Raw genomic sequence first — 25042 nt, 5'->3', positions numbered from 1 at the left:
ATTGAAACGTTGTTAAAACGGTGAGGATGCCAACATCCTATTGAAATTTTTAAAGGTCATATAAGAGAGGTCGACTTACAGCAGGGGTTGGTTTTCCAGGCTCTGTTGGTATTCTAAATAAAGCTTGCTCCATTTCTGAAAGAATTTTACTGGATCTTTCATCCTTAGCAAGTCCTTCTAACTCTTTCATTAAAAAGCCTAGAGTGCGAACAGGATTGAAAACACCAAATCTATCATTAGAGCAGTCAAAAATTCCTCCACATTGCACAGCTCTATCAACTACAACAATAGATTCCATGCTGCTACCAATCGAAGTTGTAGAAGGCATTACGGAAGTAGGCAGAATAGTTTTAATCTGTTCCATCGATTTCCTAGTGGTTGACGCTTGTTTAACAGGAATTTCATCTAAATGTTTGCCAGTAATCTGCTGCTGCAAAAAAAAAAAATTTGAATCTGGTGTGATTTAATCAGTACATCAATTCTTGACATAGATCCTTACACCAAGCTCGTATCGTTGAGATCTATGAACTTCCAAGCATCTCCTAGCTTCCTTAGAATCTGAACTGCTCTGTCTATTTGATTTAGAAGAGTGAGTTTTCGTAGCATACTGCTGCAGATTCTGCTTCATGACTAGGCGATTTTGATCTCCCAAGATTTTTCCCCAATTCTGAAGATTTTCACCATTTGCACTAGCCTTTTTCTTCTCTTCAATCGCTTTGTGATTTGTTGGGCTGCCACTTACCATAGTAGAGGTACGTTTACGGCCTTTGGTTTTGACCGTTACCTGCACGGTCGTACTACAATTATCAAAAACCAACAAGTCCCCAGAAGGGGCAAGGGCTGTGTTCTGAAAAAATTCAGACAAAAAGTTATAGCATTTACTCTAACTCAGGTTCTACATGAAGCATTTATGAATGCCAATAATCAAATAAGTCACAATTGCCAACATTTTTTAATAATTTTTTATAACAAAAATAATCATAGCAAACCTGTTTGTTTATTGGTTGAATAACACGCTTCACAGCACCTTCAGAAGAATCTTTCTTATTTTTCAGAGCAATGGTTTTTCTCTCCAGATGCACTTTACTGCTCATATTGCTGTAATGATTTATATCGAGATAATGTTTCTCTTATTGCAAGGATAATAATTATTATTCATAACATGAAGATTGTTCAACAGATCTTAGGATACTGTTGTCATCAAATTTAATTAAGTAATTCTATTCGGTTAATCAATTGTGCAGTCTCCCTACCATTCTAAGATGATGAAACTTAGACATTTTTGAAAGATATCCCAATGAATACTTTTCAGTTTGATCACGTTTGATTGGAACAGACATTACTTGCAGTGAGAATAAAATTTAACAAACTTAGTTTGGTACACCAATACTTGAAATGTTAATAATATAATTCCATGGTTATCTTAGAGTTTTTGTTACATTTATCGAATCAGAAAAACACATTAACAAATAATTGCGGTTCAAACTATTCGTGTAATGGTAATATCAAAGAGAATTTGACATTTTTATTTTTCAAATGTTGCATCTTGATCGTGAATTGTTATTTATTCTGCTGTTTGTCGAAATCTATAATAAACGAAAGAGGCTGTTCATTTCACTGCATTTCTTATTCTTGATTGTAAATTTTGAGAAAATGTTTGAAAACATGGAAATTAATGAGTCGATTCTTACACGTCATCGGCGTTGCATTATTTTCCCAAAAATATATTACAATCTTCCTCAGCAGACTAGAAACTTTTGTAAAGTGAAAGTGAAGGATAGATCTTTTACTAAAATCCAATTGATCGAGTCAAAAAATACGAAAATACAAAATACTAAGTACAATAACATGTGATCCAAGGTTAAAGTCCTTGCACCGTTGAAGGAATACACAGAAGAGCTTCAGTGAGGCAGTACATGCAGTACTTTCAATTTCGGAAGTTGGAAGCGCGGGTAAGGTTAGCTCTGAAATCCGTCTGCTTGGTGGAATTCCACCTGTTGAGCAAATAGGCCAATCAGCGCTTGTGGCATTAACCGACGCGTGCGCATCGTTTCATTTACCATTTGAATTCGCAATTGTCAACCGCTCGGCGCCATCCAACAGTCTGTTCTTGTCGCCTTTACAGTGTGGACGTTGTGTCCGATGAAATGTTAGAAGTTTGAATCGCGAAGTGAGAGCTGTGACAAAAAATGCCTAAAAAGTCGTCACTGAGTAGACTGTCGGCTAATCCTGTACGGGTATCTTTAATCGATCAAGATGATCGTAGACGTACACAAACGTTGAAATCCAGAACAGGATCGACGTCTGAAGAGACGCTTATTCCTCGTCCACGAATCAGATCCTCATCGGCCGATAGCAGAAAATCAAGCCTCAAACCACCGGGTAAGCAATTTAATACATATACTTTTTTAGGTGAAAGTACTGGAATCAGACTACAGCATTTCGGTATCAAATTCAGTGAAACACTTGCGCAAATGATGTCAGTATTGCTCTCGTGTTGTCGTGAATCGCCCCCCCCCCCCCCCCTTTTGTATCCTCTGTTATCGTGGATTCATTAATCAACAGCGAGAGTGCAACATTCTCAATATGGGTCCTGTACACCAACACCGGGCACTGTTACTCCAGGTAACATTCAAAGTGCTACTTCTTCACGTCATCTTTTGCCGCCTTCAGGAAGTTCTCTGCGAGCAAGATCGCCATCGGCTGAACGAGCGAGTAACATTGGTGCAAGATCATCACGCAAAGACAACAGACCTCTGGGAGAAAAATCGTTTCAAGCAGAGATGCTTCAGAAAATTGACTCCTACCTCAAATCGGTTCAACAGTCAAATCTAGTCAACAGCACTGGTAGTCTGAGACCAATAACTCTCAAGATGTTTGTGGAAGTTTCGGATCTGTTAGTAAAATTATTGGACGTTAAACAGGGACTAACACTTGTTAATTATGTTGAGGAATTGCCAAAAATTGCCAAAAAACTTCATTATCCAGGTCCTATCAATAAATCCTGGCTTAAGACTGCTAATGCCATGCATTCCTGGCCACACGTTTTAGGCTGGCTCTCTTGGCTGGCTGAGACTTGTACCATCAAGGATTTGGCCTTTGAACATTTTCAGCTGGAAACCTTACCTCTCATGGAGGGCGAAAACTCTGGAGATTTGAATCGACTGAAGTTTCAATTCTTGTTAGATGCCTACAAAGCCTGGAATGAAGAAAAACCAAATGAAGAAGCCGCACTCACTGATAATTATTTAAAGAAAGTTGCTTCCTTACAAGGCGTTAATGAGACAGATATTTCCAATGCCACAGTGGAGCTTGAAAATGAAACAAAGAGATTGGATGATGTAAAGGAAATAAGCCAGGTATTAGATAATGAACTTAAAGAGATTGAAGAATCCTTACGGTCAGCAAAAAGTCAAGAAATCAAGCAGGATGCTTACATGAAAGAACTGAAAGACATGGAGAAGAAACATTTAACTGAGACTGAGCGCCTTAAGAAGGTGGTGCAGTACCTGCAGTCAATAATGCAGCAGCAAAAACTGAGACAGGAAGAACTGAAGGCACAGATTGAATCACAACCAATGTCAGTGATTGAAAGAGATGAAATAGTTGAGAGTTGTGCAGCTATGTCAAACCAAATGCGTGAACTGAACAAGCATTTGGAAGACCTTGAAAAGGAAATTTACACACTGGATCTGAAGCTCGGTGCAGCCAGAAATACTGTTAACAAGGCTGTATTTGCATATAACAAAGACATTTATCTACATCTAGATAAAGAAGCAGACATTGATTTGTATGACATAGAAATGCCTGTCACAGGTATCATTAACCGGAATATTATGGATGAGCTTCATAAAAAAGCACACTTGATGGCTGCCTATTATGAAAATATGGAAAAGCGTATCAAAAACATTAAAACCACAATGGAATCTGATCAACAGCAGCTGGATTCTCTGGAAGGGCAGTTGACGGCGCTTGAAATGAAGAAACAGGATCTACTTTCTAAAGCTTGTGAGAACAAAGATCGTATCAAGAAAATACAAGCTGCCGCTAAGGCAGAGGAGATCGAATTGAAAGAATCAATTGAAAATCTGAAACATCTTGTTACAAACGTACGTGAAAAAATTCCGGATCTTGAACAAGAAGAAAAGGAATTATTAGAAGCTAAAGAAAAATTGGAAGCTGTCCGCAGAAGAAAAGTATACTTAGAAGAGTCCGCTGAATTATTTTTTCGCGAGTTTTTCGAGATTCTTACCAATCACAGAACCAAGTTGGCACAAGTATTAGGAGAGAAGCCATAATTTCTGCAATAAAGTAGTTAACAAAGACAACGGTGACTACTGAATATTTTTTCGATTGAACATGTATTCCAAATTTCTCACACCTACCGAGTCTAGTGAGTGTAACTGATAAAATATTGAGGTATTTGCTAAGTATTAAGACTTTGAGATATTTGAGGATATTGATATGAAGAATTATAAGCGTCTATCGTTTCAAATTTATTGGGATTTTCTATGAAAATTCAAGTACATGTACAGATTTTGGATAGACTCAATTTGTCCATCTTTTAGACAACTTGCCGATGAAATAATATTAATACGTTGAGGTGGTGAAACAAATGCCATTTCCTAGGAAAACAAAGTTATGTTGAAGAATCACATTATTCACTTAACAGTTATAACATTATTTGAGTTGGACTAACAAAAATATAACTTTTATTATCACTCATTGTAATCCTTCGTTTACATAATTAAAATACTTTGCAATTACGTATGGACATAGGAATATATAGATGTATATATATCTTTATATTACATGTATATATACATATATATAGATATATAGATCTACCTTTGTACCTTATTACTAAAGTTTAGGATACAAACAGTCAATACGTATGGTGTCCACGTTTTATACATCGCAGTATTGAATATGCCATAGCAAATACAACACGGGTTATAGAGGTGTTCTGAATTTCTAAATACGATCTTGGCAATTAGGTGACTTGGATCAAATAAAAACTTACAGATTTAAAAAGAAAGAACATCTACAGTCGTAAGCGAGACTTTGCTCTCAGGATTTTTAACGAATTTCAAAATTATCGAATTTCAATTCGGGTGATAGCCAACTGCAGATTTCTGGACTATAGATTGTTTAGTCTTACAATGACGCACATAATAACAACAAAGTACATATGGAGGTAGAACCATACATGACACACCTGGATGAACAACTAAATATCATTGATACGTATTCATACTATCGTCGTGCTTTTACAGATCTATCTTCTCAAACAAATTTCATCTAATTCAGTTATATGATACATTATTCAATTATCCAACAATAGTTAAATTTCAACCCAATTTGACTATATAACAATTATTGATTTGTTGTTTGCAGTTTTGATAAGGTCCCACCGAGTCACAACTCGCATTTTTTCTATTTTCGCTCTAACAGCAATGATTTTACGACGGTTTGGTAGATAATGATTTTGCATTTGATTTCTGCATACTTAAGTGAATTTTTCTAATTACTTGAAATGCTTGAATGTTCTTCATCAAACCAACATCACGTCCAAAACTTAGGCTGAATTTCACCTCAGGATATTATTTAATGATACTCAAATCATCATAAATCATCTCTACTATATAACATCATGAATAAGAATATTTTACCTTAATAACAACAGGGAGATTCAGGTAACAGTTTCAACAAGTTTTCACAACTTACTTGCTATAGTGCATTGATGCCATTCATGATAAATTAGCTTTATAGTTATACATACGTGTTTTAAGAATGGTTGGAAATTTTAGGATCTTGATTATCAAAATTCTTTTGTAATATTTCGCATTACATGATTTATCAAATCATAGCCAGACTGACGTCTGTTCATCGACAATTAAGTCAATTAAATATTTCTACTCTTCATTTCATAATATCTCTTTGAATCACTGCTTCCGATACATTACTTATCTCATCAGTGAAACAAATTTATAAATAAGTAGAGGACATATAAGCGTATAGCTAACCGGCTACTGTTGAAAATTAGTCATGAAAAGTCAAACATAAAACTGACATATACCTATTTTAAGAGTTATGGTAGAAGGGCTTAAATATTTGCTAGTTCTTGTGTAGACAATAAAAAAATAAGTACGTATGTTGACAACGTAAAAAATTTGATCGTCGGTTGGCAGCAACCACTCGGTTACACAATCGTTAACGTCCTACTTTTCAATTTGACTTTGCTGTCGTGACTCGAAAAATGAGCGACAGCGTGCGAATCGTCAGAGTTTATCCTGCGCTGCTGTTCTGTTCATTTGAGGAGGGGTTCGGAAAGATGACGGTGGCCCAACACTCGTACTTCTTTCCAAAACGCATACTTCACCAGCCAACGGATGTGATATCGCACGTTTTGCTGATCTGAAAGAGCTACGAAATTAACGTTTCAAATGAATTATTTGTCACTCCACAGAGTTCCTAAACAGACAATAAATTATTTATAAAATTTAATCATAAAATGAAGCGCTCCTTGTTTTTTTGCACAATAATTGCATGATACTTTATTTGGTATCTAGTATGCAGCCTGTGGAGTAACATTGTGTCATAGTCAAGCTTGTTTGCGCAAAGAATTGAGTCGAGTCAAGATTTTTTGTGACTCTTTATCCTTCAGGACTCAAATCAATTCTACACTGTGTTGCATGTAAAGCCTAAACCGAGCAGTCAATTTAAATTTATTTCAAACACTGGTCTTTCAGTTTCCAATCCTGAAGTAATTACTAATTAGTACACTATGGTAGTTGTGCGACATATGCAAACAAACAGCGGTGCCTGTTTCTATGGATAGGTACATTCACATTGAAGTATTATTTCGTCTAATCAGTTTCACTTGTTTGATAGTAGGTCCCACTTGAAATAGAGGTCGGTATGGGGTAAGTGATATGAAACCCAAGTGGAATAGGGATATCTACTTTTTTTGTACACATGAAATATATTCTACTCATATCCAAAGAACATAAAGTTCACTAGACTCGATAGGTAAATAATGAATATCGGACATGTGGATGAATTTGACATGAGGTAGTCATGGTGTGCATGCAGGATACATCATTTATGGTGCAGCGTTAATATTTAATTAGATGGAGGTGAAAATTCCAAGCTTAGGGGCTTGCAGGTTTCTGTAAATGAACATTGAAAGTTATAAAAAAAAATTCCTCTGCTATGCAGTTCAGCCTCTTGCTCCTCTGTAAAAAGATGATCACCCTAATGAATAAAATGGATACAATGATGAGAGAAATATGTTGCTTTGTGGATAATATGATAGTATGAGGCAAGCTGCAAAACAAGCGAGACGAGATCCCGTACAGGTTGATATGCAATTGTAAATGCTGCAGAATAGCTGTAAAGCCAAAAATCAAACAGGTTTTTAGTTTATCCTTTTAACTGAATAAATGTAATATTTTTGGAGTTTCCAATGTCGTGTGGGTTCCGTGCAAAGCTATAGTCCAAGAAATAAATTTTTCTGTACGGCGAACATGTGAGATGCTATGTAATTTGGCTACTGTGAATTTCAATAGTGTGATAGATTCCTTCATCATTATATTGGTGACTGGTTGATATTTCGACTAAATTTGGGGGCCTAAAAAAATTGTGAAAAATCGGCGAGTTGAAATTGTAATAAGTGAAAAATATAATGAGGTTTATGTTGTATGTCCGCGAATTGTGGTGTTGTTATATTATTTAATTAACATGTTACGATCATCGTGCATGAAGTAACTGCGACTAATCGTTCCAAGTTTATCACTCTTAAATTTTATTTATCTGTTTTTATTTGTACGAGCAGCAGTTATCTAGACATTAAACACTCATCTAAAAATTCTTTGGACACCGACGGATGCTAGTTTACCTTTCTCGATAAAGTGAGACCAGTCTTTTCGGGAGTAAGAACAAAGAGTTTATTCTTGCGATAGATAATCAATCGGCAGATTAACCACAAATCCTGGACATAAGTATGGCTGATAGTAAAACTGTAAATCAGATTATGGGGTAGAGGCAGCTGTTGGTGGGAGCAAATAGTAGCTACGCTGCGCACGATATATCTTCATAGCAGGTACCTGCAATCAATATCCTTTTAAGCTGTTTGTTACACTAAAGTGCATTTGGGTGCTACAGTGAAAGCAAAATCTGGTGATAGCACATTTTTAGCAGAAAGATCTCGCTTGTCCTGGATTATTTGTTCCTCAAATTCACTGACTCTGAATAATTATTTGAAAGCGGTTCAATTCATAATGTTTGTCAAAAAATTATTCTCTAGTTATTTTTTTTCCAATCAATCTTTCTGCACCAAGAAATCACAAGAGCAAGCAAGATAGGAGAAGAAACACAGGAGATAGTTACCAATGTGAGTAAGATAATTGCAGATAGATAATAGGCTTGTGTTAGATGTGACTAAGGTAGACTTTCCGCTTTGAGTACACGCTGTTGCGCGCCGGTGAGTTGACTGCTGTGTCGTTACTGGAACAGAGCCTAAGCTCACATTCACTCACACACAACAATCAGCATGCTTCAGTGACCTAACTGACTAACTCATATCTAGATTTTAGAGAAATATCTTATATAGTTTTTGAGTATTTAACATGTACTAGGTATGGATGATCCCGAATAGATAAAATTTGTATCATGGCACGTTAGGTATTGATGGTTATTGGAAGGTTGTTCCAGGGAAGAATAAATCTTGACCCATACGTATTATCCAGTCCATTTCATCTTTCAGTAAAGGAAAGTTTAGTCTACTGACAATGAGGAGTCATTTTTAAAAATAAAGCACTAACAATGAATGTTGAAATTGTCACACTACTGTATTAAAAGAGAAGTATTTCGTTATTATTGCATCGCATAAAGTATATAGTATTTGTGGCTAACAGTATGAATAACAAATCAACTTTCTAGTTTTTAGTCAAAACGATCAGTAACATAGTTATTAAAAGCTGGTAATAATGGGTTTAAAACAAAAATCTTACCTTCTCCGGCGTAATGATGCATTCTGACCAGGGAGCCCAAATTGACTTCTGGGGATTACCATGCGAGCATTACCCTGTGCAGGTCTTGATCCGCCAAGTGCTGTTAAAGCACTTAAATGAGCAGCATAGCCTTCATGAAGCACAGTAGCGAGAGCATGATGCTTCTTAGACACCTTTCCAACTATGAAAATTTGATTTGGTTTAAGGTTTATTGCGGTGTAGACACTTATATCCTTGCTACTGCCATAAGCTAGATGAATCAACACTCCATGTTCCTATAAAGACAAAAAATAATGGCTTTCAACGTTTAGTACCTCTGTTGATACGAATCGGCCGATTATCATCGATAATTCACCTGTATTAACGTATTTAAATATGCAGCCTTGTGTCGGAGAGGGTCGGTAGATAATCCCTCGGCGAATGATACCAAGCCATGAGGAAAGTTATGTTGCGACAGCCAGGATACGACTTTTTGCTGTTGCATATCAGGTCTTCCGGTGATATAGATAATGAGATAGCCCAATTCTTGCCAATGCCTAATAAAAACAATTATCTTTACTTGGAATATGATAATTACTAAAGTATATTTCATATCGAGACATCAGTTTTACTCTCACCTCACTATATCGACGGCACCGGCTCTGACTTTTGGATCCCTTCCCGTAACTGACATACTAGCGGTGAAGGAGCCATCAATACTGAATACAACACATTCTGTTTTCGGTGGTATCACAGCCATAAAAAAATCTAATGACGTGTGATCACCCCTAAAATGGTATCTTCTATCAATATAGTTGAGAAAGTTTTCAATCTAAGATATACTATCAATTTTACAATGATCTCATTATTTGAAATTCCTAGTAGGCTCGCAACTTACCGCACAACCATTTTCACGGGATACATTCCATAGCCAAATGCTTTTTCGGGAGGAATTTTATATGCTACTCTTCCAGTTTTATCCGTTATTTCAGTCGACAAGTATGTCCACTCACCTGCTGGCGCATCTTTCATAATATGTATATCTACTTTTTCTCCTGGAAATATATTTCAGTTTTAGTGTGTTAATAGGAAACATATCAATATCACGAACTGAACTAATCTGCATTATTTACCTGTTAATGCTATCATGTCCAAGAATCCATACATAAACCTTGCAATTAATACTTGAGGAGCACCTTCTCTCACTATAACATCATTTGCTCTATGATTCGCGGCTACATTCTGAAAATTAATTAAAAAACTGATCTATCTTGCTCATCATAACATTTATGTCATCCGACTTTGTACCTTAAGTTTAACGGACGTTCGTTTTTTGTTCCATTTTTCTCTAGGCTGCCCTGGACGGAAGCATGTAAGATCTTTTTCTTCACCACCTAGTATGGGTAGATCAAATCTTCCGAGTTGACGTAGTATGAAAGCAATCACATCGAAAGACTCCCAGTAACTGGCATGGAATAGATGAGGTAAGACATTTGTTGGGAAATTCGCGAGACCCTCGGGACAGTATAAAGCATAATCTATCCTTTTATTTCCCCACCATTTTTGCGTCACTGCAAAATTATAGAGCACAGCGATTTACGTTCGTTAGTTTTCTTTACGACTAGAGTAGAATAAAAAAAAATATAATAATCCTAAAAAATATACACAGAAAACTTACGGGCTGATATCGCTTGCAGTGGTAAATTATCAACAACTCCAGATATAGTACTTTGTAGTGATATCTCTGACATTCTTCGCATGTGTGACATAGGTGTACTGGGCACGTTCAAACCATCGACAAATAATTGCGGATTAGTTTGGACTGCCTCCACTGAAAAGTATTTAAAACTGAGTAGTGCATAAAAATGTTAACATCTTTGAGTATACTTACATAAGTGATATGGTTGCCCATTTCCGAGCGGATACTTTTGATATCGAGCAACGTTAACTGGAGGGAGAAGTGAAAATCTTGCAGAAATCAAAGGTTCTAGGCGAGCAGCCACTGGATCGGTTGGATGAAATAAATTGTAAACTTGATTTACCAATGGCCTAGGAATGTTACTATTTTTGTCTCCGGTACAGGATATTTTTCTATATGCTAAGACAAGAGCCAAGGGACTTCCGAACATGAAAAATTCACCAACCTCGAAGTCTAATTTGCAGTGGTGGGAATTATCGCTGAAATCAAAACAATCAAAGTATTGCAAAGTAGTACAAATAGATTAAGAAATGGGAATCATAAATTTGTACGGAATACCTCGTCGAAGATGATCTTCTCCTTGGAGAGGGAGCTGATAAATGTTTACCATCTTCATTTCCATCATTGTCTTCTCCGACTTGATTGTCATTTTCTAAAATACTATTTTCACTGTCATGCCGAGATTGGTATTGCGAGGACCGGCATAATGTATCGTAGCCTAATATCGAACCGACTGAATCAGCAACGAAGCATATTTGTCCATTAAATCCCCGACCCTCTTCACTTTTGATAAACTCTTGATATACTTGATTCGCCCCACTAACCACTCGCGATACTGCATCCTGATAATCTGGAGAAGAGCTGGCCAGCAATGGAATCGATCCTATAGGAATTGTATCATGTGTAACTTGTGGAGCATCGGTACAAGATGGTGACATGTCGAAGCTGTATGGGCTTAAACTGCAACAATAAATTTTGTTCGGATCAAATACTTCACATATACTTTCAATCAGGTACGGAAATACTCGCACAGAATAAATACCTTGACAATATGCAGAGACCTTCGGTGCATATTGAGGGACAAGAAACAAATTTAATTGCAATGTGACCAACCATACTGGGATAATGTTGTCTCATAACAGATTCGAATGCCCCTTTAAATGTTGTGATGTCAGATTTTTTGGCTGTCAAGTCAACGTTAGCATCTGTCAAGAGAGTTAATTCAATCTCATGTTTAGTGATGCATTTTCACCAATCAAAGACTTGAAGAATTTTTAGCAATGATAATTACCTAGCACACTTCCAGCATGTAAAACGATTAGTAGAACGGTTGTCCTACATGGTTGATTAGTTGGAGAATGTTGCGGTGAAGCAGGACAGGATACGTCGATACTTGCTGAAGATCTAATGTATAACCGTTTGTTACTTCTCTCGCTCGCAACACGTTGCAAATATGACTGAGAGAATATTGTATCTTCTGCAATGATAAAATCGGCGTCAAGTTTTTTTGAAGGATACTCTGTATGTTGGAATTATTGTGTATTTAAATCAACAATACGCTTGTTATTCACCTTGCTTATTGCTCGTTATGGCGGTGGGAGAGACGGTGTCATCCTCTTCAGCTAGAAGATCCAAAGAACTCCATTTAGCTAATGACGTACTATCTCCAAAGTCCTCTGCGTAATCAAAAATGTTAATTTTTTTTTCTACCCCAACAGTGTTGATAAATACCAACATATTTGAACAACATACCCTAATCTACTCAGTATAGTTCTAGTCTTGTAATGTAAGAATTGCATTGTAGGGAAATTATAATTATAATTTCCTAATGGTATAAAGATAGAAATGATAATTTACTCACTGCAAGTGTATAAATTAGACTGATTCTGGTACTAATTGTAAACTTCAATAATATCGGTAATCTCTGCTGTTACCACAAGTTATATTCTCTTACAAAATCTGTACAACAAAGCTATTAATTAAAGTGTATGTGTTCAGCCATGCTGGCACATGCAGCTGCAAAGTATAATAAGAATTCTTCATGCTTTCAATTTATTTTGTACATTTAAAGTTTATCAGAGATTATGAAATAAACCTTAGTTTGTTTTTTTAAGCAGATTTTGTTTAACCATTAGTTGAAGAGTGAATATAAAATACACGGATTGTTTTATTTAATCATCATCTTTATCAAGAGTGTGCGAAGTTATATAATATCTCTGAGACGCATATGATTAAACTAAATTTTATTACCTACATCGCCTACCTTTGTGGATAGTAGGTATTATGAACCCAGCTGCAGTATCGGAGTGCGACAGAGAACAAAGAGAGAGTACACATAAAAAGACAGAAACTGAATAATCAAATCCGTCAACGCTAGCTCGTGCTACATTATATGCTGCATTGATTATGCAAATGTACTGACTCGGCATCACTTTTTCAACTCAATTATATGACCAACCTTATACCTTCATTTGAAAAATGAGATTTTCAAAAAACAGCAACGAATAATTGTAAAAATGATGCGAGTCCGAACAAAATTGTGTAGTCTAGCTATCATCCAATTATTTTACTATTGATGCTCGATCAAATTTTTACTCCTATTCTATTAAATGGTTAATCATGGCCATGCTCTAGAATGCGAATAGTCGAACGGTAACTTACCTTGACAATCAAAATATTCATCCTCGCTACCAGATTCGGATTCTCTAACAATACTCTCCATTCGCCAATTGGCTACTTGAATATCGAAACTTTTGGCTGAACTCGGCGAATGCAGTGAAGGGTTGCTTCTCTTCCACGCCTTTTTAACATTATGTCTCTCATCAACAAGTCTGAATGTTAAAACAGTAAGAAAACGTTATATTCAAGATCATTGGTTGCATGGTAAAAACTATACGGGTTTCGGTCTATTTTTTACTGTTTTAATACCTTGGTGCCGTTAATTCTGTAGGTGAATCTTCAGGGCTTATCTCGCCTTCTGAACTAATGGCTGTATTAATAATTGGAATATCGGATTGCTTCCGTAGGGATGGCGGGCTCTGAGGATCTTCATTTTTCTCTATACTTCCCAAAGTAGCAGCTAAAGTTTTAGCAACGTCCTTATCTTGAGGTGTGGTTACTGTGCTACTTGATCCAACTTGATCTTCATCGTCCGCAGCTTCTTCTCCGGATTCTCCGAGTCCCATCGTACGCTGTAATGCTAACTGTGTTTGTCGTTCGATTTCTCTTATGTCTTGCATGGTTAAGCCATGCCATTCGTCTTGCCAGGCCCAAGCTTGACGATGAGCGCGTACCATTGTTTTTCGGAGCGCTGCAGAGAGAAAAATTCCTTCTATATTTAGAAATAATTCCGAAGAGTTTTGCGTATAATTGACCGAGTGAATTTTACCGACCATGATCATGAATAAATTTTTCCAACTTCGTTTGCATTCCCCAATAACGAAATTCTACTCGACATATTTTGTAGGCGCACATCAAGGATTTTCCTGACGGGGTTGGCTGAGACTTCCCCTGAGAAAAGACAATCGAAATACTTCAAGCTATCCCTGAATTAACTTCACTTTCAAATTATATACTTCAGAAATCACACAACCTTGACATCTGCCCAGTATTCTTCCAGCCATGATTCCGTCAGTGGTCCACGTCCAGTTTTTTCAGATACGTATAATTTCGGATCTTCCTCCTTCACATATTCACCGTATAGTTGATCTTTGACCAAATCAATGACATCTGAAATTCGGAATATCGAATATTCGATAAAGCTTTACAATTAGACAAAGTTTTATTTCAACTTATTTCCAACCGATCTCAACTCACCTACAATTCGATTCCTCAAATCACTTCCTGATAATTTGAACACATTCTCCTGATATCCATTGTCCGAAAAATAGTAGGTCTCAATTTCTATAGAAAATTTTTCAACAAACGGACAAGTGTAACGTGTCTTTGTGTATGGATAAGCATTCCAAGCTTCTTCTTCCGTAGTTAATACAGACTTAGGCAGCAAACTTTTGAACCAAGCAGGTAAATGACTACCAACGTGGTATATTTTACGAGTGTACTGTCCATTTCCTCCTGGGCCATCGGTGTAAGGTTCGTTGACTAAAATTTCAACACCACTTCCGACACCTTTGCTCTCCTCGCGAGATTTTTTCTACCAAATATAAACGTTTATCGAGGTTGACATGTATTTTTTGAGAAAAGGGATATTTCTCCGCTTACCGCTATCATATAAAGTTGAGCTATGCGATATTCCTCCACCGTCAAAGGCAGAGGTATCCGATACTCTTTTATTAACATTTTGGGAGTGGTATTTAGCGATCATTCACGCGATTCTGGAAATTCAAGAAACATTCATATGAGATAGCTGCAAGGTTGGTTATCAACACATGGGCCAAATGCTGTGGGGGGAGGCGACGAGTGACAGTTTGGCTTCTAGAAACTAGAATATCAATATGTGTGCGTCTACCAGCTCATAGGTATTCACATGAGAAAGCTTCATTCTGTCTCTGTGAATCACAGCAAGTGCCTCGAGGACTAGTTAATGTTTCATGCCGTTTAAAATCCCACATACTAATATCTCTGGCCTGGATATTATCGTATAATGCGGAGTCGAGAATTATTTTTCGATTTCTTATTATACAATAAATTCAATAGTCTCGGAGTTCTGGCGACGCCACGAAATTTTAAATGAAAAAAAATTTAATGGAATGCCGAAGAATTCGTCTCCGCATTTTTGTGGAATACCAAGCACATTATTTTCAAATACATGGGCATAATAAATTAACCAACACCCTTACTGCAGTACCAACTCGTTTTTTGATTCCGTCCTTGTAATTTAGTTCTTGTTCAGAATAATAACTACATATACTTATGTGTGCAGTCGTCACGATTCTGCTGGTGTCAATAAATCTATAACAATACCTATACAGGCGTATGTGGGAAGGGAAGCCATAATTTTCCGACCTTCGATTCTAGCGAAGAAGTACTTAAACTATAAGAGGATATCGCTCTAATGAATCGAAATTTTGAGTTGTAGTTGATATATCTTTTGTTTTTGTTTCTGTAATCTACGCAGAAAGAAATATTAGGTGAACCGATCGTTGACCGCAGATTGAAGGAAAATTCATCTGCATTATCGAAGAATTTTGATACATCTTGATACTAATTCGACTGACAAATTCTACTTACATGAAGGCATGGTTTGCTAATATTTGCACCGTCAAGTGCAACACGTTCGTGGTTTGCCTCGTAATATCGTTAATCAGATAATGAATTCGCATAATATGTATAAAATTATATGCAGATGTGGCAGTACATAAATTCAAGTTTACAAAGTTTATAATTGTTGAAGTCTTGTTATAAATATACTGAAATATAATGAAAAATTATATACAGTTCCCGATAGTCGAGGTTTGGTACGTCTTTCATCCGCCCCGTGAAAACTAAGCTCATATTTTACAAAATACGTAAACCAATGCGCTTAGATAAAATAAACATTTGTGTACTGTATACACATATAGGTAGACGAATGTACTGACTTCAGAAGAGCGTGAAAAGAAATTGACTGCAAATTTTAATCTTCTTTGAAGGAAGCTAATTGAGGTTCATATTTTTATACCTATTTTCATGGTTACCTATGTTATCATTTTATCTGATCAAGGATCTCCTGTTTAATATCATCAGAGACCGAGATCGGAAGGCTGCACTTTGTAATCCAGTTATAATCAGAGGCGTGCAGACAAGCCGGGTAACATGCCGTAATTAAATTAAATCAAATCCGACCCGCACAAGGGTTTTTAAAAAAAGAGACGACCGGTTAAACAGCTGCATTTTCTTCATCGATTCTGTAAATCGCGAGACATAAAAGTTAGCGCGGGAACAACACGATGGCTGAGAATTAAAAAAATTACCGTGTCCAGGAAAATTTCTATATTTAAAATAGGACACCTTTTTTGCTTATAGTTATATACGCGTACAGTGGTACGCAGAAAAGCAAGCTATTCGTCTGACATATAACATTTCTCAGACGTTGAAAATCGATCGGATTATCTGTATTATTATACTTACTCTTATCGTGTTACTCCAAACAGGCTACGGATCAGCGAGCTTTCATTATCTCAGGTCTCCCAATTTGGCTGACGAAATTATTATATATTAAAAAATTTCGGAGAGTGAAAAATTCCTCGACGACGGAGAACAAACAAATCAAAATTATAAAATAGATGGATTAAATTCAACGTTTCTCGAGATCGCAATTTTTACCCAAACACTTTCAATGAATGAGAAAATAAAAAGAGAAATTATTCTGGTTATTTTATTTTCATACATTAGCGAAAAAATAATCCGCGCTTCGCATGATTTCAAACTATTTTCGGAGCACCAGATAAATAAATGCCACTATTTCAACATTCTGTATGTTCTCGTGAATGTCTTCATACCTATCATGATCGAGTCCTCAGTTTGAGTCAATTTTTTTATAAGTTAATGGCTGTTATCGCCCGGCGTTGAATTCGAATCCAAAAACCTACAAAGCCATATATTTTAGTTACGCGCGCGATCCTCTCACGGTAATTTAACCGTGCAATAAATTTCGCGCCGAATTCTCCCGCGATCGTTGGATCACAATTTCCCAATCCCCTCACTCGCGTTTGATATGACCGAAGCAAAGAGCGCGTATTTCTTTCTTTAAAACTGGTTTACTCTTCTTTATGGCAAAGCACATAAACGCGTATTATATTCACCTGGCCGACAAGAAAGAAGTGATGAAAAAAATTTGTAATATTTCACTTCAATTAAAATCGTCGTAGTTACCATCAAAGTATGAAAATAAAGTACAGAATGATCATTTTATACGGTTCAAATTATTTTACATTTGTTGTTTGTCTCGCAGCAGTAGAATGGCAGCATCAATCAATCGATATATATCGAAACGCGATAAATATAAAGCGGGATACAAATCAACATTAATAATACATCAAACTGTATACCGAATCGAGCAATTTTTATCATAATCCATTATGTGACGAAGAGGCATAAGCAAGTATATCTAGATACATGTATTATAATTTTTATGTATAATTATTTATTTATTTTTAAATAAAAAGCGACAGAGACCCGCGCGGGGCGAAGACTTTTACGCTTCTGGGGATATACCGCCGCTTCTGGATCTGGTGAATCTACGACGATCCCGACGCCGACGCCGAGAGATCCCCTGGCCGTGATCCGCGCGCGCTCCCTAAGTTCCTATATGTGCATCCCTTACCACCCCTCCCGTTATTTTCCCCTTTCGCTCCTCTTCGTCCCTTCATCCCTACGTGTGTATCACGCCCCCGGCCCGGCCAACCGACCGCGAAGAGCTCTCTCTGTGTCTATTGATCGGCCTCCCGCGACGCGAGACACCTAGAGAACTGCCCGCCGTAACATTACGGGGTTCCACCGGGACCCAAAACGCTTTGCATATCATGGAGGTCTGCGAAAAATCGTGTGAACCACCACCCCACGGTACCGGATACCGTGCGAACGCAGGGAAACAACTAAACATGAAAGCCAACATGGATGATTTAGGAAATCATTCTTCGTCGGAGATCCAAAGTGCGCGACTCGCACATCAGGGACAACAGCCACTTCGGATTCCCGATAATGATATTCTCATTCATTCTTTATTTATTTTTTTTTTTTTCTTCCATTTCTCTAATCAATCTCCGATAAATTACGATTGAAAAGTCAAGCTTGGATCTTAACGACAAACGATCAGCTGTACCGACATACTTATGAAATAGGGGTAACAAATTTGACAAAAAAATCAACTAAAAAAACTGACAATGAGCTACGGATTGTTCTTTCATTTATAAATATTTTTCCATCGTGACAGTCGTGGGCTAATAACATGAAGCTTTAGAGCCAAAATGCTTCTGCAGAGATAAAAGGTATACACATACCTATATCATACATAGACATGTTATATACCCATATACTTGACTGCCAGAAGCAAGAGAAAGTAGGTGGGTCTTCGATGTGTATGTAAGCCTCGATTAGCGTATTCAAAAAGAAAAAGAAAAAAAAATGGTATGTATATACGTATGTATAAATAGGTAATTCAATTACAATATTGGTGCCGAATTCTTTGAAGAAAAAAGGTATTCGAGAAAATAAAGTTATACTTTATTTGATGTCCTGCGAATCGCGAGAATTTAATGGATACAACGGCAATAGTTTAATTTGACATATAGATTCGGATTTTCGGTATACCTGATCAGAGAAAACATTTCAATTCAAATCAATTGCTGGCACGAAAAAATCTATATATTTCTTTTTGACAAACAAGGGCGTCGTGCAACGCGATTTACAATTCTCATTCACGTATATACTTATGGTCACAGGTAAAGATATCATGTTGCTCTTTATCACCTACCCCGTGCATTCCCTTTCAGCTGATCGAGATCAGAGACAACGTATATGTGGAATAATTAACCGTTATATCGCGGACTAGACGTGACATTTTTATTTAGCTTGAATGTTCATTTTCTTTTTTTTTTTGTGCCCAACATCAAATGATTCCGAACCACACCCGAAAACCACGTGATATCTGAGAATTTTCGCAACTGCAGTAGCTGGCCAAAAATAATCTATATATTTTTTCTGTTTTTTTTTTTCCTTCAACCTGAATGATACGCGCCGCGGTGCTTTTCATCGGTTGATCTGTAGAAGAACGTTTTAATGTGGCGTTTGATCGCGTGCGCAATTCGCTCGAGGAAATGAGTTGATAAAGTTCCATAGGTATACCTATATTAATATACAACATAATCGGGCTTTGAAGAAAGGCAGGAAGTTCATATCCGGCTAATGACGGTGCCATGTAAGATTAGGCAGCTGGCTATAGCGCGATTTTTATATTGTATTCGTGTATGATATGAATATTATCATTACAAATCTTGTCGTTCAAAATTATTCTATATTATTATGCGATAATGGCACTCACAATCTGATGTAGACGTCTTCAATTCTGAATCATATTGATGCGCGTCTTACGCACATTTCTACTGATGTTACGCCGGGTCCATCGGTGTTCATCTTACGTCTCTTTCTCGAAGTTTGGTCCAGCAGCGAACCGATCTGAAATTTACCGAGAAAATTTTTTTTATTGCTTGTATACATTTTTTTTTTTCTTCGGGAAATGAGTGAAAATACTTTTCATGCTGTAGATTTCGAGTCAGTCAATAGTATAAAAAGGATTTGTCTATAGCGGTTAAAGTACGTGTTATATGGAGTATAAAAGACAGGCGTTGTTCGTCCTCCCAAACGAGACGCGACAAAGTGATCGCTTATAAAGGAAAAAAAAAAAAGGAAAGTTTTTGCGCTTTGAATATCTCGAGTGGCATATGCCTCCCGGAATCGCGTCACTTTGGATTGAAGTCCTGTTTCGGTGACGTCGATCCGAGAGAAAGAGGAGAAAAAACCAGAAAATAAGAATTGAAACACCCGACAGCTTTGGGCCTGTTCCAAATCGTGTCTGACGTCATCGACATTCAGCTTCCTCACCGGTTTACTTATTTTTTTTTTCTTTTTTAACATGAAGAGAAGAAAATTGAAAATAAAAATCAAGCGAGTTAAGCTCTAAATGTACGCGTCGACGGAGCCCCGAAGGCTTCGATTTTCAAATCCCTGAGTTCACGTTATTTTACAGGCTTATTTTTATCCGAATAATTGAAAAGCATCGAAGGATCCTGATTGCTATAGAAAGTAGGTAGAGAATCTGTAAAATCCGATAACCGAAAACAGTTTCATTGTTTGCAAAAATATGTAAAAAGTTTTCCGAATATTCAGTACATATATATTTATTCAGTATTTTCAGCTAGATTCGTATACATATTTCTCTCATACAATATTGTGTCTTGTAGTCCGGCTAGATCATTTGCCCAACTCCTCAGCTATCGTCGCGTCAGCTGTTTTTCTTACGGCGTTTGGGTCCTCGGTTTCGTAACCGTAGGGAGGTATCGCGTTTTTTTTAGGATTGTGAAAGAACGTGTGATTCCCATCTCCCCAAGGAAATCTCTGTCACGTTTCATAGAAATAATTTGATCTCCGTTACCGAACAAATTTCTTATTACGCATGTACCACGTTTGATCGCAAAAATTTCACTACACGCTAAAATTATGACAAATATCCCTAAAAAATTATACCTTCGTACGTATACCGAGGTAGGAATAAGGGACGAATTCGGGTCTTGGTTTCGATTCTTCCTCTTCAATGTCCATCCAAACTTTGATCGACATCAGGATCAGAGTAGGAAAGGCAACGAAAAGGAATATTTTTCGGTATACTGCAGCCCGGTCGGTTTTTTCGCCTGATCACATTAAAGGGTTAAAAATCAACGAACCTCTTCCCGATTAGTTGACTCGATTGAGTATAAAATAGCTGTATCGTCGTTCGAAAGAATACTAGATGGGTGTAGTTTCAGATGAAATATTTCGTTTACCACAACCGGCAGCGGGTCTGCATTCCGAAATGTATTTTAATGGCGGTACGGGACATGAAATAGGTGGGCAAATTTTGTGGCTATCATAAATGGGCTTTGTTTCAGTATTTGTTGCTCCATCACATTTGCCGGATTTCCAACGAATTTTCATGCCAAATAATAATTTGCACGTTTTTGTTCTCGGTATCAATAGACCCCGCATAATTACGGTTGATTCTCATTATATTTTTCATAGTATATTCGCAACTAACAACCTCATAATTTCAACGAGCAAAAGAGCGAACGAAGTTGTGTGCAGGATGAATGAAACAAAAAGGAAGGAAAATATAAAAGAAAAAAGAAGTATATATATTTTCTACACCTATCCGTGACGATGGGTTCTTCCTATGGTCGAAATAATATCATGACAAGAAGAGATAAAAAAGAATAATTTCATCACGCGGCGGTGGTTTGCCTCGAGCGATGGTTCTTTATATAATTGCTTCAGCACTCACAATCAGCGCAGCGTCTACTTGAAAATTCATGTAGTATTTACCACCTGTGAAATTTTGTATTGAATTCATTTTGAATATTGCATTATGTAACCTGGCTCGACGAGACGACAGACAAATTGGCTGAGAGGTTCGTCTAAAATAATAGATAGCTTTCGCATCTGCATCACCATTTTATACGATGGCATTTACTGCAGTAAGTTTACACTATCTTCGAAACTGTTTATAAAATTTTTCTACAATATTAAATTATACCCAAGATTTGTGTAATCAAAAATAAAATCGATTTTCTATCAGAAATTGACGACAATCATTCAGAATGATTGCCTATTTATACGATACAATATTGAACCTGTGAACCATAAAGAAGAAAAAATGTAAATTTATACTCTGGCTCGAGCAGGGCAATTTTTAGCCACCCGGATATTTTGGTTGCTCGCTTAGTTGGAACAGAGCACCTGATTCTATGGGGAAGTTTCGACCGGTCTGCTCGAAATGTCAAAGGTTACCGCGCAGGACGTACCGTTGGTTCCCGTACACCACCTACCACGACCCGCGCAAATCCGCGGAGGTTTTATGCTCACCTTATCTGAGAATAAGAGAAAAAAAAAAAAAACTAATCCTGTTAAAATGTAATTTTTATTTTTTTTGTTTTTATTTTTGTCCGTGTAGAGTAATAGGACTAAAAAAGCACACGATGCGACTAATTTATGCTACTCGCTGGCGGACTAGTCGTCCTTGCAGGTAAATTTTTGGAAAAAGAATACGTTAAAAATAGCGGAAAAAACGTGATCAGCTTCCGAGCGAACTATGCACGCTAATTAACACGCGTTAATTAGAAATCGCCCGCGGGCTGAGAAACCTTTGTCTTTCATGTGATGAGGTATGTATACATACACATCCTCAGGTGGATGTAACATGGCCTATTATACCGCCCACCTAATTATCGTATGTATAACACGTCTAAATTTTAACTCATAATAACGTCACGTTACAGCTATACTCTGAACTCTCCGATATATTTCCGGAGAAATTATGAAAATGAATCATATCTCGATTTACTGCAAACAACTGTCCGATGCACGGTTTACGCGCTATGTCAATCAAAAATTCTAATTGTTATTGTTACAGATTTAATTTCAGAGACGCTCAATCGGTACAGTAAATAAAGCGCGCGTGGAGGGAATTGATTGATGGATTATTTTCTGCACTAATTGCTCCGTGCATTGTATATGTGGCGTAAACGCGGAAACATGCAGAGACGAAATTTTCTGGAGCAATATATGGTTCGAACGGCTGTATCAATACCAGATATGCATGCGTTTGTGTACATACAGACAAAGCACTCGTGTGATCTGAGCGCACGTATGAAATCTGTTTCCATCACAAATCACAATCGGTGCAACTGTACATACGTATGTTTCTCTGTATACTATGCCCTGCTTTGTGTTACGAATTGCAGCGTGCTTGCCATAGGGATGAACGCCATTTGTTGATATCTGGGGAACTGTGTCAGCCAAACAATTTCTTTAGTCGGGGGGATAATCGATCGACCCGTACCGTCGCGTCAACTCAGCTCTCATCTACGTCACAGAATCCCGATGTTACGTCACAGAAAGAAGAAGCGAAAACGATGACGTCAAACTCTGCAAGGGGTTCTCTTTCCATCTCATTTTTCCCTCCTTTTACCGCTCCGATGTACTTTCGCGCTTCAACACCCCCGCTGAAAACAACCCTATTGCATTGTTACGTGAATTTCTACCTTCCCTGTGCCATAGGTATTTCCTATGAGGTATAAAATATTTTATTTAACCATATCGACAATAAGTTAGTAGATCGTGATCACATTTGATGATTTCTTTCGCATTTTAGTGCAGCTCCGTACACGCGTTCATTCTCGCGAAGAATTGTTTTTCAAACCAACAATAAGTGTTAAATTTAGATTTGCTTTACCGAATAGAGGTGAGCCAGAGAGTGAGAATTAAACGTTGAATGATTACAATGTGTTCTGGAAATACAATTTTTGGCAAGAGATCGTATTCGCTGCTTGAGTAAAATGCGCTGAATTAATATTTGGATGTAACTTGCTTGTAGAGCATTGAATAATGGTGTTCATTCCGCGCTTTGATCATCAACCCGTACCCGTACAGAGATAATAAATATATGCGCGTATGAATTGAAATTGTATACGATAATTTGTCTACCATCTAGTAATTGGCAAACAGCATGAACATAGAGCATAAAATGGTCAGTGACATTTTCACCCAATTCACAATTGCTGTTGTGTCACTAATATGTACAATAATTAGTCAACCGCATGCTGATTGCTTTAAACCATTTTTTTTTTTTTATTTCTACGTCAATAATATCACCTGTTTGAATAAACTAATCTTGATAAGCTCGACGCGCCTATCACGAAAGATCAAATAAAGCGGACCAATCTGGATTAATAAAAATAATTATTTTTCTGTAAAGAAGCAAAATTTTGCAGATGACAACTAAATAAAAAGACGTAAAACGATAATATACGAAAAGTATGATGAAAAATAATGTTTAACTGTAGCGTGGAAAGAAAGAAGTGATTCACATGTATGAAAAGATTTTCAAATTACGTGGTAATTAGAGTGCGGTATAAGCCAGTGAAAATAATTGTCATTTGACTGAAAGCTAATTTCTATGTTATTGTTTATTATTATCTCTTGCAAAGGTTCTAATTGCTAGTCTGACAAAACTCAATGCTTGTTATTGGTCATTTTGTGACTCTCATCAAAGATAATGTAAAATGAGAAAGGATCAAATATAATTATTATACATATATTCGATTTTTATTATGAAAAAAAAGGAAAACATCCATTCTGAATTGGTGATCTTAAGAATTTCTATCAGACATACGTACCAATCTTGATAGCACTTATTTGTAATAGCAGCAATTTTTATCCACTTATCAATACAACGCACAAAAACACGCATTTATCCAATCAAGAAATGTTCGTTGGTTTCATCTGGTTATTTCTGACCAATGTCTCTTCTTGTAACCTTGCTAACCATGTTGCTAACGACGATCCTTGCCATTCATTTAATTTGAACCAAGCAAGTCGCTTGGAGAGCTCTCGTGCGTCATTCGCGATTCTGTGAAAAAAAATATCAGGAATAAAAAGGGATGAAAGAAATACCTGGAACTGAGAATTCACGTGCAAAAATGCGATTCTGAATTCCTATTTGATGTCAAACATAATTACCACAAGTTCATTCTCACGACTGTCACAGTTGTTGAAAATCACAAATTTCATTACGATTTCTGAAACGTCAAATGAAACATTGAGGTTACATTCATGGGGAATTTTTTCCTAAGGGTGCCAACCTCGTGACTGGAGCACCTTG

General features: G+C 36.9%; 3 protein-coding genes across 24 annotated transcripts in view; 1 reads left to right on the top strand and 2 right to left on the bottom strand.

Moving 5' to 3' along the window:
• The window catches only part of LOC105693917, a 3593-nt gene extending 1424 nt beyond the window's left edge, over positions 1-2169 (bottom strand). The window contains exons 1-5 of one of the 5 annotated variants that reach the window (XM_048651570.1): positions 2061-2169; positions 1843-1994; positions 990-1098; positions 500-847; positions 80-427 (exon numbers count right to left, since the gene is read on the bottom strand). In XM_048651570.1, the coding sequence (XP_048507527.1) occupies positions 80-427; positions 500-847; positions 990-1098; positions 1843-1850 (813 nt within the window). In that variant the 5' untranslated portion in view covers positions 1851-1994; positions 2061-2169. The other 4 variants (XM_048651571.1, XM_048651569.1, XM_048651573.1 and 1 more) reach the window with 4 other exon arrangements.
• Positions 1-5038, top strand: part of LOC105693894 (kinetochore protein ndc80) — a 13422-nt gene extending 8384 nt beyond the window's left edge. Inside the window, exons 2-3 of one of the 2 annotated variants that reach the window (XM_048651574.1) lie at positions 2126-2382; positions 2566-5038. In XM_048651574.1, coding sequence (XP_048507531.1) covers positions 2190-2382; positions 2566-4298 — 1926 coding nt within the window. In that variant the 5' untranslated portion in view covers positions 2126-2189 and the 3' untranslated portion in view covers positions 4299-5038. Of the gene's footprint in view, positions 1-1917; positions 2383-2565 lie in introns of those variants that run through there. The other variant, XM_012414119.3, reaches the window with a different exon arrangement.
• On the bottom strand, positions 4476-25042 carry LOC105693891 (protein retinal degeneration B). Of its 17 annotated transcripts, XM_012414107.3 has the most exons (24): positions 24901-25042; positions 24558-24790; positions 19673-19806; positions 16762-16829; positions 14914-15026; positions 14509-14845; positions 14285-14421; positions 14085-14202; positions 13621-14002; positions 13354-13523; positions 12956-12985; positions 12264-12368; positions 11984-12169; positions 11735-11897; positions 11251-11652; positions 10885-11171; positions 10672-10824; positions 10302-10564; positions 10127-10235; positions 9892-10048; positions 9632-9781; positions 9370-9550; positions 9015-9289; positions 4476-6426 (listed from the first exon to the last, which is right to left on the bottom strand). In XM_012414107.3, the coding sequence occupies exons 5-24, from the start codon at positions 14989-14991 to the stop codon at positions 6282-6284; spliced, it is 3828 nt and encodes a 1275-aa protein (XP_012269530.2). In that variant the 5' UTR covers positions 14992-15026; positions 16762-16829; positions 19673-19806; positions 24558-24790; positions 24901-25042; the 3' UTR covers positions 4476-6281. The 17 variants fall into 17 exon arrangements, 13 of the variants coding, with proteins under 13 accessions (XP_012269530.2, XP_048507511.1, XP_048507512.1 ...); XM_048651554.1 differs by lacking the exon at positions 16762-16829; XM_048651555.1 differs by lacking the exons at positions 19673-19806; positions 24558-24790; positions 24901-25042 and adding exons at positions 17133-17218; positions 17565-17888.

The sequence above is a fragment of the Athalia rosae genome, chromosome 3 (assembly GCF_917208135.1).
Source record: "Athalia rosae chromosome 3, iyAthRosa1.1, whole genome shotgun sequence".
NCBI classification, from domain to species: domain Eukaryota; kingdom Metazoa; phylum Arthropoda; class Insecta; order Hymenoptera; family Athaliidae; genus Athalia; species Athalia rosae.
The sequence above is the reverse complement of the archived record's forward strand: the minus strand, read 5'-3'. Positions and strand labels throughout refer to the sequence as shown.

Bases quoted from the DNA above. Each gene is read 5' to 3' on its own strand.
- LOC105693891 (XM_012414107.3), bottom strand. From the start codon at position 14,991: ATGTTAATAAAAGAGTATCGGATACCTCTGCCTTTGACGGTGGAGGAA. The intron at 12,369-12,955 runs GTAGGCGATGTA...TTGATTACGCAG, and splicing joins AATACCTACTATCCACAAAG to AGGACTTTGGAGATAGTACG. The intron at 11,653-11,734 runs GTATTTATTCTG...TTATTGTTGCAG, and splicing joins GGTCTCTGCATATTGTCAAG to TTTAAGCCCATACAGCTTCG.